The following is a 16,801-nucleotide window of genomic DNA, read 5'->3' on the forward strand; positions in this document are numbered from 1 at the left end:
CTGTACGCATGTCCTCCACCTACCCCACCCCCTTCACCTCGCCGTTTTACTGGGCGGTTGACGGTGATGCATTGAGACCGCAGTATTTTCAGATGAAAAGAAGGGCAGGGCGTCATCATCAGGAAGTGGTTTTCAGTAGATGCAGGGTTTCAGGCAGGTGGACTGCTCTTGCTTCTCTGTTGCGTGTGGATTATGTGTGTGTGTGTATATGCATAAGTGATGGCTTTGTAAAATGTGAGCACCTGCAGCAACTGAGCAAGACACAACAAACACATAGTTCTAAGAAATGTTTGTCTATTTATTCATCTTATTTGTTTTAAATAAAATGTGAAGCAACAAGATAAAAAAAAAACATTTTGTTTTGATTAATGATTATAACTATTACCACATTTAAACTACCTTTACAGATATCTAAAATATGATATTTCAAATGCAGAGGGAAAGACGTGTATCTATAGAGAGGCTCTGCATAGCTCATAAATCTTACTGATATTTGCCAAAAGTTAAAGTGAGGTAGAAATAATGATTCCACATTGTTAGACGCCTGCAGCCCCGATGTGAGTTATTATCATGTCACATGTACGGGTCAGAGTCATTGAAATAAAACATAAACTGCCCAATAAAAACAGATGTTTTGGGTCCTGCATGCACTTTCGACCTGCACACATGGATTTAAGAGTTGGATGTAAGGGGAGTAAACATGGTGATTTTCTTTGATTAGCAATTAGGGAAAATAGGGAGCATGACTGACCTACTTCAAAGGCACAGAGAACAAATATGTGGCTAATTTAGACTATGAAGACCAAATAATTCAGTCTGGCAATTTTACACTTGGTAATAAAAAAAGGGGAATGTGTGGGCTTCTATTAATGGAAATAGAAGAAGAGGGCTGGTATGTTCCCAGATTTTCAGTGTTTCCCTCACTGTTATTCTCGCCCTTTGTTCTGCTCTGCACACATTACTCAACATGTAGAGATTTCCATAGACATTTCCATAAGAGCAACTGAAACCCGGCTTCTTTCTTTCCATGATGACCCTGTCAATGCATGTACTTGCAATGTATATCAGTGGTGCCAGCCGCTCCTTAAAGCTTCCAGTGATTCTATCTAAGCATATATTTAGACCTTAACGGTTACAATACACTTTGTAAAATATGTAGCAAGAGCAACTTAAGTGCTTTCACTCAGAAAAGAACTTTAAAAGTTCTCCACAGCAGAAAATACCAACACAGCAATCAGAAAGACAGACAGGTAGATTCCTCTGAAGTCCATTTCAGCCTTATTGGCAACACTTAATTAGAAGATTTAAAGTACAAAGCAGCAGTTTATCAGACATAAAAGACTGGCACAATAAATAGTCAAATGTAGGAGGACACTTATGAAACAACAAAGTCACTGTCAGAGCTCCCGTGCAGTAGTACTGCTGGTTTTTCTTCCAGTCCAGCACCTGTTTTAAGAGCTTGTTTCCCTCCTTCCCAGAAAAGTGGGATTTCAGTGCATCCAGCGAGAGAAAAGCAGGGTAGTTTAAAAACATCCTCACCTACAGTAAGCTGCTGCATATCAAATCAGTGGTGATTAGTAAGTAATCAGCAATATCATAACATTACATTAGTATTTTCCTCCCAAAATAACATGCAAGTCAGGAAAGAGCTCTTTAAACACACTTAGATGAGATCCCTCAGTGGTTTGTCTGTAAGAGTTTACAGTTCAGTCTTGTAGAAGATCAATCTTTGTCACATTTTTTCACTGTTTCATCCATCATCCTCTCTTCTGTTTCAAGTCTTTTCAAACTGCCTTTATGTATATTTTTCTCATTGTTTATGCATTTTTGCAGGTGTACACCTCCTCCTCCCTCACACATGTCTGACACTCCACATGGCAGCACCAGCGTACCTGGCAGTGGCAGGACAGGCTGGTGAGGCGCATGGCTGTGTTATAACCTCGTCCACAGCATAGACTCTGACAGCTGGTGTCTTTGGCGCATGACCGGCCACCCGTGCCTGGTGAGTAACGGGAAGGCCTGCAGAAGCTGGGGGAGTCTTCCAGGTAGACCAGGTCGGTGGTGCGGAGGCTCTGGCCATGGCGACGGGGGCCTGCGAGCTCAGTCTCCCCTGTGGCCGCATTGGTGACGCTCTGCACTCTCACTGCAGTGTCGTACCGATACTTCAGCAGCCGCCCGGTGTCGTGAAAAGGTGACAGCTGCTTCCAGCAAGTCCGTACGGCACAAGAGCCGGAGACACCATGACACTTGCAGGTTGTTTTCAGTCCACTCTTTACTGCCTAAGATTGGAGAGGTAAAACAAAAAGGAGGGAAAAAAGAAATGTCAGATATTTCAGTTTGATTCATTACCTGGCCTCTTATCTGTGGGGTCTATCTGGACAGAGTGAGACAGTTTCCTGCAGGGTGGGTACAAGCTTAGGGATGGTGGTCTGCAGATATGTGCCTGTAGCTCACTCCAGTCAAAATTTTTTGACATAATGGATTGAGGGGCACTGCTCACCTTGTCGTATTTCATCCACTTCACATTTCTCATTTGGACAGCTCTTGCTATTTTACCCGTAAATGTGTTGAAACTAGCTCTGTCTGCCTCTCTTCTATCTGTTTTTTCCTAAAGCCTCAGGCAGAGGTGACAAGCAGCGTAGAAGGAATCTCTCCACCCAGTTTCTAGTGCATGCCTGCTCATGGAAAACATTGATAAGAATATCTGTTTAAGGAAAGAAACAACGTATATAGCCACTGTTTGTGATGTTGCCTCTCGGTTAGGTTAATAGTTCACTGAGCTTGATGGTCAGTGATGAGAGCACAATCAGTCAGGCTGAGAGCTGCTGTCTTGGCAGGGGCCAGAGACAGGTCAAACAGAGAGAGCCAGAGGGGATTGCTGGGTTGAAAAGTTCTGCTCAGTTCCTCCCTGTGCAGGTATGAACCCCTCAGGTGTCTACAGAGGACCATTACTGCAAGCTGAGGGGAACTCAACCACTTCATTTTTTTTAACACCACTCCTGGTTTCTTTTCAGCCACATTGGTGTAAAACTTTTAACTCAATGGAGATGAGATAAGATAGAGTTCTTCCTGTTGTGTTTTTCCTTTTCGTCCCCACCAGGCCCGTTTAGGTGTGAGCTACCGGAGCTGCACCCTGGGGCTTGCTATTTTAGAGCTCGAGAGTGGTGGTTATGAACATTAGGTGGATTTATGAAGCGCACAGTGATCCAGTAAGTGGAAAAAAATGCTTGCTCGTATATTAAAAAGAGGCCACAGTTATAATCGTTCCCTCCAACATGAGACCTTTAATTTTCTGTTGGCCCGCACAGCAAGCTTTATCATGCCTGAGAACACCTGGCTCTGAAGATCCAACAGCCAACTTGTCTCCTTGCTGCACTGCTACTATATTGGCAACACAGGCCAAACACGGCAGCAAACAGGAGACAGGGAGGGGGTGTTTGTCTAAATGCCACCCTGAAAATATTCTGCATCTTTATCCTCTCATGAACTGTTTTGTGACTGAAGTGCAAATGCAGAAAGAAAAAGTAATGCAGCCCTGCTAACTGAGTAAATTATGGCTTATTTTAAGGTGTTTTGTTGCCTTTGGCATCATAAAAGATTGAAAGGCATGTTGTTTTGGCTGAAAAACATTTGATGTCATATTGCTGCACTCACTCGAATTCCAACATTAATGTTGTGTGCGTCGATCTGAGCCCTCAGGTCCTTGCTGACCCTCTTTTGGCCGAGGAATTTCTTGAGAAACTTGGTGCTGTATTTCAGGTTGTCACCGCAGACCCCCCACTGCCACGCTTCTCGATGTTGAATACCAGGGGAGTCATCACACGTACACCTCTCCATTCGTCCGGAGCTGCATGCTTTAGCTAGCGCATGGGTCAGTGCTGCAGAGGACACTGCCAGCAGGAAGGCGGTCTCCTTGAATGCTGGAATGGAAGGAAAAGTCATCAACAGAGGAGAAATAACTTTATATATAAAAAAAAAAAAAAATGCAATCAGCAATTTTTTTATCTGAGTCGAATTGTTAAATATGATGGATCTCAGAGCAAACTGTGTAATTTATAATGTCTTTTTATACCAGTAACTAAGCCTTAGAGCTAAGATGTTTACAAATGGTGCACTATGTTGTCATGGTTTGCAACAACCTCAGCAATTCTGCAAGTTTTCTTGTGTCATAACTCTGCTTCTGACATTTCTTTGTGGTTGAACTCTGTTATTTGCTTCACCCAAAGTCATCACCAGGGTATATTTTGATCCAATTAATTATTATTTTGACTAGGAAGGATTTTCCCAGATGAAAGTGGGTAATCACGCCACCCTTTTCCTCTGGGAATGGGCACTTTCCCGAGATAAAAATAACCACAGGGCTCGAGCGTTTTCCACAACACCACATTTTCTTGGCTTTCTACTCCCTCATTACCTCTGTGCTGACCTGTTCATGTTCTCCCACACGCTGATATCCATATGCATAAAGCCTGGATGATCCTACAGCATTTTGTGTGCCTGGCAGACCTGCTGGAATTTTGATTTGTATCCAATATGGAGATCCAAGTATATCTAATCAATTTTTTTGCATCAAACCATACAAAGGCTACTAAAGCAAATTCAGACAACTTTTAAAGTAAAGAGATTTAAAGGAGTCTGCTATTTTCACATAATAGTTGGTTTTTAGTTGGTTTTACAGATGTTAGAAGAGTGTTAGTGAAAAAAAAACCCACACCATTCCATCTTCTAAATAAAAACGAGGCCATGAGTTAAATAAAACTGCAGCTGCAGTAACAGTAACTGTAAGAGTTTGAACTCATTTGTGTTGCAGTGCCAGCTAGACAGTAAGGTCTTATCCTCATAAAAGAGAGAAAAGCAAATATAAATAAAACAGCCCTTTATATTTGATACAGTTTTTTAAAGATACCATGGAATTAAAGAATTAATATATTTTAAAAAAAGACTTGTGTGGCATGTGAACGAATTTATAAATATATATTATAAGTTTGTGTAATGGTTCAGCCGGTGGTAAACGGTTTTCTCATTGTAGTTTTTTTTTACACGAATATTTTTCTAGATTACTTCTTGTATAGACAAATTAGCCAATTTCACGAACATCACAGCCTTAAGCGCTTGACTTTGCGTCTTTTTTTTTAAAACAGACGTCTTTAATGTTATTAATTTTAAAAAATATATGTTATTTTAGTGCATGATAATAAATAATAATAAAAAAATATATAGCAGGTACGTGTCTCACTTTGGGTAAGAGACATAAATATTACATTTCGCATATAGGCCAGATCACGGCAGCAACAACCCACACCTGCCCACTGTGGTCAAATTAAATGAAACCATGTGGGTGAAGATTAAAGGCTGAGAAAGATGGCTAACCTCTTTTCAGGAGGCTTCCCCGGCCATCCAGACTGCAGTTCCAGCGCTCGTTCCTAAACTGATAGCGACACTCCAGCAGGCTGAGGCGCACCGACTCCCGAAGCGTCTCGGCCAAACCAGGCTCCCTGCGGCACAATCTCTTCTGCCGCCTGGTCAGAGTCATCTGCTCGCACTGCTTCAGGTGGGCCTTTCCTGTTGGAGCGTCATTGGAAAACGGCCCTGGTAAGAACACCAAGGGCTCCCGACCTGTCAGCCTGTACGAATGAAAATGGGGAAAAACGCACACTCTAAATTGTAAAATCTGGAACAATATCGCCCACAATAATTTAACATTTCTGAATACTTCTCTCTCTTTTTTTAAATAGCCATAATCATTTGCATACATAAATGATTGAAAATATGCTACAAATGTGGACATTTAAAGTAACTTCCAAACAACAACAGTTTTTTTCTGATAGAAATAAAAAACAGCATACCAACAAATCCAATAAAATACATAAGAATTACCGGATAATGAATGTTTATTTGGTAGAGATGCAAACTAAAAGTGCTGATACATTACATTTCAGCACACATTTAAAAACTAGATTTTATTTAAAATATAAATTATACAATTTGAAAATGTTTGCGCACAATTGCGCGTGCGTAATTTGGTTAAAGCTCCTGCCCAAGGACAAAAACAACAATGTTTGTCAATAAAAGTGATGTGCTGTAGAAAAAAAAAAGGTTAAAAGTCTGACCCAAAATAAGCTGCAGTGTGCGACAGAAGGATGCAGAGTGCAATGATTCGCAATAGGCAGGCGGTCCTTGGGAGCCTGGAGCGCATGGTGCCGGGTTGGCGCTGTTCCTCATTTCGCTGATTCTTCAATGGAGAAAGTCTGTGCCGTCTGTTCGGCGCTTCTCTTTAAGGGGCCCCACATGCACACACAGAACTTCCAGCCCGATGCGCATGGCTCTGTGGTCCGCGGGGAGGCAGGGCTTTTTGGAGGAGGAAGCAGCATCCCGCCGCGCCCTCATTGGATTAAGTAGGATTGTTACTGTATATTGTATCCCTCCTACTGCAACCCCACTCAAGTGAGGGAGCTAAAACTACTGCAGCCTATTTGCTGTGACATAGCAACCTGAAATGCACCTGAGTGCCGCAAACGCGTCTCCTTCCATTAACATGCGTAAAAGAAACAACCTCAAACAATTAAGTGAGAAGACACTTCGCACCAAGAATTTACGTTTATTCCAATGAAAATCTACACGTTAACATTTCAAATGTATATTGAATTCCTAAACTCATATCTTAATTTCTGTTTGTTAAGATTGTTTGGTATTTATTGAATGTTCTGTGTCTGAAACGTCTCTATGAAAGCTAAACAAAGTTTACCACCTTTTACTGCATTAGAATAAAGTAACAACCTGCATGACAATAATTATAATTAAAAGGAGGTAAACAAAACAAACAACAACAACAAAAGGAAGAAGTATTGATTTAGAATCTTGTGAACAAATAAAAAGAATGGCAGACAAAGAAGTATCCATGACATGAAATTAAGACACTGCTTAAGGCTTGTTCCTCCAATCAAACTCTCCCGGTCATGGATAGACCCCCATCTAGTGGGGAGAAAATGTATAGAAACGAGAAAGATCCTACAGATACTCAGCTCTATAAAAGAGCATGATGCAACATCACGGTTTTATAATTTCATTAGAAAGTACAAATAAATAAATTTTTAGCTTCTTCCCAACTTAAACATTTGTTTCACATTGTAAAAGATTGAAAAAAAAATCATTGGTTTACTGTTATGTGTCCTCACTTGAAAATGGCAACATTGCTACACTATTTATTTGCTAATAAACCAGGTTAAAGCTTGTTTCTGGTGAAAGTGTTTAATTTTCTCCATTATCATTTACAACACAGTTAAAAAGTCTTTTAGAAAAAACACCCTACTGTCAGGAAAATGGGGAAATGAGTGCAGTGATTTACTGAAATATGTGCAAACATGAATGGATATAGAGCATGTGTTTGAACATTTGAGCAAACTTGAAAAGTTTTCTTTAATTTCTTCACCTGACCTGTTGCCACTGATTTTAAGTTCAGTTCCTTTACAATTTTCTCCCTGAGTTTCTTCTCATGAATGACTTCTTGATAGCCACCTTTCTATGGAGAGCGTTTCAGAGCGCTTCAGTGAGAAAACTGATCTGAAGGGTTAGATAATCTATCCATCTTTGCTACACTTTTTTCTTATTTCAAAAGGACAGAATATACTAATATGCATTCTGATAGGTTATGTGACCTGTCATATTTTCTTTTACCCTCCACTTGTCTAGTTTCTTCAAAATTTTCAAGGAATCACTGGAGATATGCTAGGTTAATAGCTCATTTGGCAAGAATACGGTTGGTGCAAAAATACAACTTTATGTCTGTCGAATGATGTTTAGTTTAGGTGTAGCTAAAGACATGAGAAAAAGTCTTTGTGGCAGGCTGATAGATAAAGTGCCTTGTCTATTATCTATTTATTTATTTAACTGTGTGTGAACAAATAACTGGTATATAAGTAAGGTGTTTTTCATGCATCATAGGTCAACATCAAAATGGCTTAGCAAAAATAAAATTAACATTTTAAAATATTTCAAGACTTTTGCATAGACTATTTTTTTCTTTTTTACAGAGGGTTGTTTTCTTTTAAATGGTCCAAAAACCTTACATTACTTAAAAAAAAATATTTAATGGGTGGTGTTAGATATAGAAACAGTTTAGTTAAAATTCTCTTTAAAGCTTTGAGTACTAATTTTTATTCATTATTGCCTATTCCTATCATTTTAGTGGTGAGTTGCTTCCTAAATTAGATTACCTTGTAGCTAGAGCGATTGTAATGGATTTAAATGATTATTTTAAATAATGTTGTCAATAAATTTATTAGCTAAGTATTTTATATTTTGTTTGAAGTGAGAGACTAAAATCACAAGGTCTATTGTTTTTAACCAAGATTGATTAATCTCTACTCCATACCACTTGGTGGCGCTAAGGTTTTGATATGTGGTAAAATATTCAGAGCGGAAAACGAGGCGTAGGAGGATGATGATGAGGAAGAAGAGGCCGGTGTTGTGCTATAACGCCATTTTATTGTTGAATAGCACCAGCGAAGAAGGATCGAGAAAACGTCAGCAAAGGTAAAATTGTCAGCTGGGAAATTATGAGCTTCGTAGACGTAATTTAATTAATACAAATGTTAAAAAAAACAAAATTAAACTTGGGATTTACTAACATTTTCTATTCTGTGGCTGGTTTTGTATTTTATATTGTTAAAAGTTCGCCTATCCTCTCCGTAGCTGTTTAACTTCACGACTTGACTAGCAAAGAAAAAAAAATCTTTCATTGGATAACGATAAAAATACAAAACAAAACACATTTTATAATAAATAGTTCTTTTATTGGTTACTGTTTTTCTGGTGCATTTGGAGTTTGTCTTGTTAATTTAATCGTAAAAATATTTGCCAGTGTTGAATCGTGGAAAGCTAACAGGCTAGCCTCTAAGAGCTGTCACCAGTGTTAATGGTTAGCTCCTCCTGATGCCTGCTTACCAACTCTTTTTAAGTTAAATGTAATTTGGAGTAGCAGTGAGTGGCTAACGTAAAGCGGCATTTTAACAAGGTGAAGAGCTTTAACAGCACTGACTTGTTGGATGACATTATGAGAGGCAACACAGGACGTAAGGCTAGCATTAGGTTGCATGGGCGTCAGCTGACGAAGCTTAAGGTATTAATGAATGGAAGCTAAACGGAAAAATGGGGGAAAATATATTTCAGCGTTTATTAATCACATTTGAAGAAATAATAAACCTTTTGCTTAAGAACACAACAATATAAAAATTTAAATACTCTAAATGCTTAGAGAATGTATGTATTTTTTCTTATATTTTTATTTTTTTGTCCTTAATGTAGCTGATAACTAAAGTTACCAAGTAGATGTTGTAAAATTTACAGTCCAGTATTTGCTTCCAAAGTTTAAGAATATAGTAATGTAGCTCTCTAAGTAGTACAGAATAAAACTAATTAAATATAAGCATTTCTGCATTATTTGGCCCCTTTAGCAGTATCACAAATGAAGGTCCCATTGATTATTGGAATGGCTGCTATTAGATTCAGTATACAGCAGTTTTACTATCTTCCACCCCCCTCCTTTTGTTAATAGTTCTTATAAAATGTGCCATTTCAGCTATAATTCAGATGTCTGCACTCCCCACTCTGCAGTCTATAGCAGCATTCTGCCAACAGCACTGTCTAAAAAGGTCATGAAAGCCTAAAAGCACTGAGGGAGATTGTGCCCACCCAGTTTTTTTTAACATGCATTTATTTGCAGAAAAATCTTTAAAATACATTTGAAAAAAAAATCTGTTGCACAGTTTAGTTTCAAGATACAAAAGTTCCCATTTATTAAATTATAAATGAAGCACAAGAAAATAAATGTGGATCTTTAATAGGATCTTGAAAGTTTTTAAAGTCCAGGAAATAGTTATTTGAATAAGGAAGTTTTTCACGGATCAGAAGTGGTCATCAATGAGTGAAAATGTCATTAATTTACCATTATTTTCCAAGTGGGAGTATAATGATGTAAAACTTCCAATGTGGGGGTAAATGCAGACTGTAAAAACCTGAAACCATAAAAAACCTGAAAAACCATCAATGAAATATTAAACTCAAAATCTTGATGAGCAGGAAGTCAGTGAAAAGTGGTGCTATGTGACTGGTACGAGTGGGGGGGGGGGGGGGGGCAACAATGATTAAAAAAAAGTAGTTGGCCTTCTCTGATTGACTAATGGGTTTCTACATGAGTGCACCCAAGTGGACCTACTGCACAGATAGCTGGATGATGTCCCTGTCAGCAGCTGTCCTAATAGTTAATCTTGTGTGTCTTGGTGGATTTACGGGAAATTGTACGCCTTGCACTTTATTCGTCAGCTGCAAAATTACTAACTACACCAAGTATTAAAGTGCCTGTCTTGTATGAAAGCTCAAGTCATTCTTTTCTTCGCATTTCAGTGAGCTACACTCTTCATCCCTGTCATTGTGCTCTTTATTTTTCTTTGTCTTGAATGATAACACGCCTGAAGCTGCTCCCGGCTTGATCATGGTGTTAAATAGATGAGTCAGTTCCTTTTGTTGTGTGCATGTTGTATTTTACAATTTTCATCTTACATTAATAGTTTACATGACAGGATTGTAGCTCTTACTTTGAGTTTTTTTGTGTAACTGATAAAAAAATCCTATATTTTTGGTGTTTTTTGTTTGTTTTTTTTTACCCTTTTTAAACGATTTTCTGCTTTAGTTCTTCACTGTCTTCACACAGGTGTCTTAATGTCTTAATGCTTACTTCTGGGTATATTTTAGATATCCAAAAGAAAGAGAAATAGAAATGAAGCAGAAATGTGACCAGGATTTGTTGTGAAACACCCAGATATGCTTTTTTTATTTGCTTTTTAAATTTTTTTTATTTATAATATACCTTTCTCAAGACAGTAGTGGTAACAAACCACATACTCACTTCTGTACAACACAACCTTATGTAATGCATACTGAAAGTCTGAAAACACCACAAAGTCTACTTATTATTTCTAAACCAGGTATCAGAAACGTTCGCAATGTACTGTCCTATTTATCGACATTTGTGAAGTTCTTGACAGTCTGATGTGATCAGAGCTTATGATGATGAACAGTTGAGGAGGAGTTTGGGAAGCTGTTGTTGTAACGCTGGTGGATTGTCGTCTGTTCAGTTTGTTGGGTTTCTATCTCAGCTGCTGGTCACAGGGACACCTTTTAACTAATAGTTTTTTATCAAATACTCGATTTTCATTGATTGAATGTCGACATAAAACAGTTTTTTTTCAGTCAGTTCTGTTGCAGAACTTGCAGAACAAAGATGCTGATATTTTAAGTTATCCAGTTGCTGACATTGGCTAATATTTTACCTGTTACATGCCTACAGCTGTGGGACTAAACATTCCTTTACACCTAAATTCTTCTTCACTACATTTTTCGTGCATAATTACCTACAGAGATTGTGTTTTGGCCTTTGGGCTTTTCCAGAATGCTGCTGACCTACAACTCCATTCTGTGCCTGAAGGCACTCAGGGAAGAATATGATGCAGCACCGCCACATCCGATTCCACCATCTGCAGTCATTTCTGTCTGTAAAACCATTTCCAAAGAACCGCCTGTACAAGTCGCCGGTGTAAAACCTTGATTCTCTCTTGAGCTTCGAGAGTGTGGTTGACATCAGCTGCATGTTAAAATAACAAAAATGTACATATTTCGTCAGAAAGGTGACTAGATTACTTAAAGAAAAAAAAACTATATATTTTGATCTCAGAAAATCTAGGTTCCCAGCATTTTAATGTAGTATTTAGAAGTAATCGGCAGTGTCATCAATAATTAAAGTATTTTTTTAAGTTGGAACAGTAATGGTGCAATATCACACTGGTCATCCCTACCTGGTTTCTAGTTACAGCACTTAAAGAATTTTCTCTCTCATGCTTATAAGTCTTAATGTTGATGCAGTGTAAAACACATAGCTGAGATTAAATCAAGCTGAGACAAGTGGCCCTTTAGTGGTCATCAAACTGTGGATGAAAACTTTAAGTAACTGACTAAGAAACTGATAAATAAAGGGATATAAGCATAACTGTTCATTTTTAATTAGTCACTTGGAAGAAAATGAATTGTCTGCTGCTTTACTCTATTTTTAAAGTGAAATACAAACTATATTTCCCAGGTTTGGAAATATGAGAAATTATTTTTTGTGGTGAACAGCCAATGAAAAGAAAACAAGTGTCCTCTGTTTTAAAGGGAATTGTTATCTGCATTTTTTACGTTACTGTGGAATGATGTACAGATAATGATTCAATTCATGCCTGTAGCACAGAATGTGTTTATTCAGTAAAAACAGACGATCTGTGTTCTGTTTTTTTTTTTGAGTTTGTCAGGTTTTGTCACATTAAGGCAGTTTTTGACCTAAAACGTTTTTTTTGGGTAAATGTTAAATCACCTGTTTTGTTGCTGTGAATTTTGCTGCCAAGAAAGAAAAAAACAAAGCAGGAAAAGATGTTTGAGTTTACACTAGTTGCTGAACTATGTAGATAAACTTGACAGGTCACTTCAGTCAGATGTAGTAACACAAGTTAAATTTAAGACTGTCACTCACTCAGCTTTGTGTTATCTAACTTTGATCTGCCATCAGTGTTTTTGTTGTAGATGGAAATATGTATTGTTTGATAATGGTTTTTAGTTTGAATTGTGAGGTGTATAGTTGACCCATTGGTAATAAAAACTTGACAGGATAAGCCGAAGTATTCTTTATGACAAGAAAAGAAATTAGTCTTTACCAGAGTTCCTTTCAAGACAGTAGGGTTGCTCATGTTTATACTGCATGAAATGTCTCAGGGTGCTTTTTATGGTCCAGCTACAGCTGTAGGTTTACCACAGCAGCTTAATTGTGTGTTTAATTTCTTTTTGCAGCATTGTTGCATCATACACTCCTGTTCTGTTTGTCAAACAGGATGAGATGAGACAAATTTGTGGAAGTAACACCTTTTTTTGCAGCTATTATTTAAATACACCAAATTATAACAGGAAATAACACTCATCAGACTTCTCCAGCCATTTCTTAAAAAAGTGAAATATGAGTTTGTATTTTACTGCCTTGTATTAAACCTTTTGGGCCATCGGTTATTTAGCACTGAAGATTACAACATTGTGGACAGACATATTGTCAGGTTTTAGTTCAGGTTGCTGCTTTTCAGACCTGAGCTCAATACTGTTTATCCCTCTGCAGGTGAGACAGGATGGGGAATTTTCTAGGCCTCTTTAAAGGACTGCTTGGTAAAAAAGAGATGAGGATCCTGATGGTAGGACTGGATGCTGCTGGAAAGACCACCATCTTGTACAAGCTCAAACTGGGAGAAATTGTTACCACAATCCCCACCATAGGTGAGTCGGCTCCTCCATCATTGTTTCGTACTAAAACACCTACTTTGACAGATATCTTGGCATAGATTAAAAACATTACTATCCCCCTTCTGTACAGGCTTTAATGTTGAGACTGTAGAATTCAAGAACATCAGTTTTACAGTGTGGGATGTTGGTGGTCAGGACAAGATCAGGCCACTCTGGAGGCATTATTTCCAAAACACACAAGGTGAGAGGCGCGATCCAAGCATTTGTTCGTGATCTATGTCATCCAAGCATTCGTCCTCTGTCGATGAGTCCTTAACATTTGAAGCCCTTTCTCCACCATACACATCTTTGCCTTTTTATTTTTCAGGCCTTATCTTTGTAGTGGACAGCAATGACAGGGAGCGAGTGGGTGAGGCGAAGGAGGAGCTGATGCGAATGCTGGCTGAGGATGAGCTGAGGGATGCTGTGCTGCTTGTGTTTGCTAATAAACAGGTAGGGTATATTCTCATTGACAAGTATGGTCGTCATATAGAGCTTCTGTAAGTTTAAAAATGTATTTTAGACTATTTATTTTTACTATTTGATTTCTGTTTTTATCAAAAACTGTCTAGAAAGTAAATCCAAATTGCTAGTCCTCAGATTTAGTACCCACCATGGTGGTCAAACTGTTCCACGCACAAAAACTGCTATAAAATCATCATACAGCTATTTTTTGCTGCCTCTTTTTTCATAAATCATTCAAACAATCTGCTCAAAAATTCAATAATTTTTTGGATTTTAACCCTTTAAATGCCAGTTTGAATATATGAATTACTCATTCATTAAAAAAACAAAAAAAACAAAACAAAACACACACCTGGAATTATTTTCCATATAATAAATATTAGAAGGATGAGTGTGTGGTGGTGACATTTGCATATGTCAAAGCAACTAAATAGATTTTATTCCATTTGTATTTTTTTTATGATGCTACATTTATGTAGTATCAGAAACTCTCTCTGGGGACTCTGATGGCATAAATGTATTCATTGTACTCATGAATTAACTCATGTCTGTGGATCTATTGTTCCAGCTCATGTCGGCATCACACATCTCACAGCAGCAGTCACATGTTCAGCATTTAGCTGGTCACATGAAGGCTAATAATGCCTCCATCTTTCTCTCTTTGCCTTATAGTATAAAATTCTGTAAAATAAGGATGTGTGCTGATTCCAGCTAGCTGTTCTCTTCTCCCACTTCTGTTATGTAAATATTGCTCTTTGCTCTTCTAGGACCTTCCCAACGCCATGAATGCAGCTGAGATCACAGACAAGCTGAGCCTGCACTCCCTGCGCCACCGTAACTGGTATATCCAGGCTACGTGTGCTACCAGCGGAGATGGGCTTTATGAGGGTCTGGACTGGCTTTCAAGCCAGCTGAAGAATGCAAAATGATCCACCTGTTCCTCCTCTCCATCTGTCAGCTGTCTGCAGTGTTTTTGGGAGACTGCACTGGTCCTGGTCTGGCTTTCTCCTTCTTTTTTTTCCCTCTGTTTCTTCTGAATTGTTGGACCTTTGGCCAGTGCTTTCCTGTACCCATGTACTGTATGTGTGTGCTTGGATAAGTATTTTTTGAATAAATGAATGAATGTTTGTATGTGGGAGCCCTGCTGTGCCTTGACCACAGTTTGCTCTCTGTCACCTCATTCCCCCAGTGTCAGCCCATCCAAAGGCACTGGGTTTCTACAAAGCAAAAAGCAGCAAAAGATGCTGAGTGCTCTGTGTCATCTACAAAGAATGTTTTAAAAGAAAAACCAAATGATAACAATTCAGTTTTAACATTTGCTAATGACATTAAGGCCTTTTGATATTAGTTCAACCTGCTGAGATGAACCATGTAACATTTGACATTCTTCAAAAAAGTTTATCTTTTTAGAATTAAAAGCAAATTTTCTTAGTGACTTTAAGTCCACACACTGCAGGTCCTTAATGAGCAGAATGTAACCCTTCTTCACACCAATTTCTGTAGTTTTTACATTTAAGTTTTTAATCTTTTTTCAGCCCCTCCTGTTAAGATGTCAGATACAACTTTGTGTTTGCTTTTTTGTCATTAAGACTTAATTTCTTTTTTTTAATTTTGTGCATGTAAAGGATCAAAGCATCAGCTAAGAACTGGATCTGAAAAAGGCAATAACTGTTGCAGGGCATGTTTACATATGTGAAGGAGTGTAACTACTGCATGTGTTGTGGTTGTGTTTATCCTCTGGGCCTGTGTGGGTTTCAGCCTCACCCGATCCATTGCAATGACGAGGCCTTTGTTTTTCATTTGTGCATTAAGACTTGCTCCCACTCTGGTTTTTTATTTACTGGTAGATATTTTTATTCTCTTGTAAGTCTCTTGGTTAGGGTGTTTTTTATTATCTTTTTTTTTATTATGTTATTGTTGATCCATGTATGACCTGGTTTACTCCAGTGTGAGCTTCCAGGTGTGCTATTTTTTTTAATGAGTAAAATGCTCTTGGGACCAATTGGTTTGCTTCAGCAGGACACGTATGTGCTCTTGGCCTTTTATTTTTCAGTGCTGTGTACATGTTGAATCGGAAGTATATCACTTGGCCCTGTAAACAGTTACTCACCATTTTAATCTCTGTTGCTTCGGGCCAGGCCACTTCCCCTGTTTGTTATTTACATCTAATGATGCGATTTTTCACAACCCCATCAGCTTGCAAAACACAGGCTTGTGTGAAGATAGCCATTCATCTCTCAACTATTGCAGTGAACCCACATACAATAACATTTCTCATTCTTCTACACCAGCAGACAGTTGTTCCATTTCAGGCAGAATAGTTTTCCCCACACCCATTGATCTCACAGGTCTCTGCAATAATAATAATAATACTACAAAAAACTGTCTTGAACATTCTTCAGCCCTGAGTAAAGATGGCTTACACTGACCTCAACAGGGAGCATCGTATTGTTTTGTTTTTGTAAAACTGGACATTTAGGTGTTTTGTTTGAAAATTGTAAAAAAAAAATGACCAGTCTGTTTCCTTATGTTACATATCTAGTTAGAAATGAAGATCTAAAAAAATACAAATGATTTAAAAATGGATAAAAATGTGTTTTAACTCATCTTCCACCCTTTGTTCAGATGTGAAGCTTTAATTTTCAAGATCATTTCTGTACAAATTACATTGTGTTCAAATATTTTTGTTTGTGTGCCTTTTTAAGCTCATCCTGTAACATCTGATAAATGCACTATATTAAAGAGAATCTCTATTATATGCTTTTCCTTCTAGCCTGATTGGAATCATTTAAAGATATCAGTCTAGATAAATCTTTCCTTTTCACTGAGTCTACAGAATTAAAGTTATCAGTTGTTCTGGCTGAAAATGTCAGATTAAAGTTTAAACTATGGGTCAATCCATTTTGAGTTTGTTTAAATGTCATGGTGTGATGACATACATTAACTTTGATCTTTATGATGGCTATGACAGAAAAGTGACTAAATA

General features: G+C 38.0%; 2 protein-coding genes across 2 annotated transcripts; one reads left to right on the forward strand and one right to left on the reverse strand.

Annotated features, from left to right (window-relative positions):
* Positions 1-280: 280 nt before the first annotated feature.
* wnt9b (wingless-type MMTV integration site family, member 9B) lies at positions 281-6,322 on the reverse strand. The gene is made up of 4 exons (XM_041996612.1): positions 6,111-6,322; positions 5,371-5,624; positions 3,655-3,920; positions 281-2,279 (listed from the first exon to the last, which is right to left on the reverse strand). The coding sequence occupies exons 1-4, from the start codon at positions 6,194-6,196 to the stop codon at positions 1,818-1,820; spliced, it is 1,068 nt and encodes a 355-aa protein (XP_041852546.1). The 5' UTR covers positions 6,197-6,322; the 3' UTR covers positions 281-1,817.
* A 2,108-nt stretch (positions 6,323-8,430) lies between these two features.
* arf2a (ADP-ribosylation factor 2a) lies at positions 8,431-16,571 on the forward strand. Its single transcript, XM_041969893.1, has 5 exons — positions 8,431-8,532; positions 13,190-13,344; positions 13,442-13,552; positions 13,679-13,803; positions 14,583-16,571. Exons 2-5 carry the CDS (start codon positions 13,200-13,202, stop codon positions 14,742-14,744), a joined length of 543 nt encoding a protein of 180 aa, XP_041825827.1. The 5' UTR covers positions 8,431-8,532; positions 13,190-13,199; the 3' UTR covers positions 14,745-16,571.
* The last annotated feature ends 230 nt before the right edge of the window (positions 16,572-16,801 follow it).

This window comes from Melanotaenia boesemani, chromosome 2 (genome assembly GCF_017639745.1).
Source record: "Melanotaenia boesemani isolate fMelBoe1 chromosome 2, fMelBoe1.pri, whole genome shotgun sequence".
NCBI classification, from domain to species: domain Eukaryota; kingdom Metazoa; phylum Chordata; class Actinopteri; order Atheriniformes; family Melanotaeniidae; genus Melanotaenia; species Melanotaenia boesemani.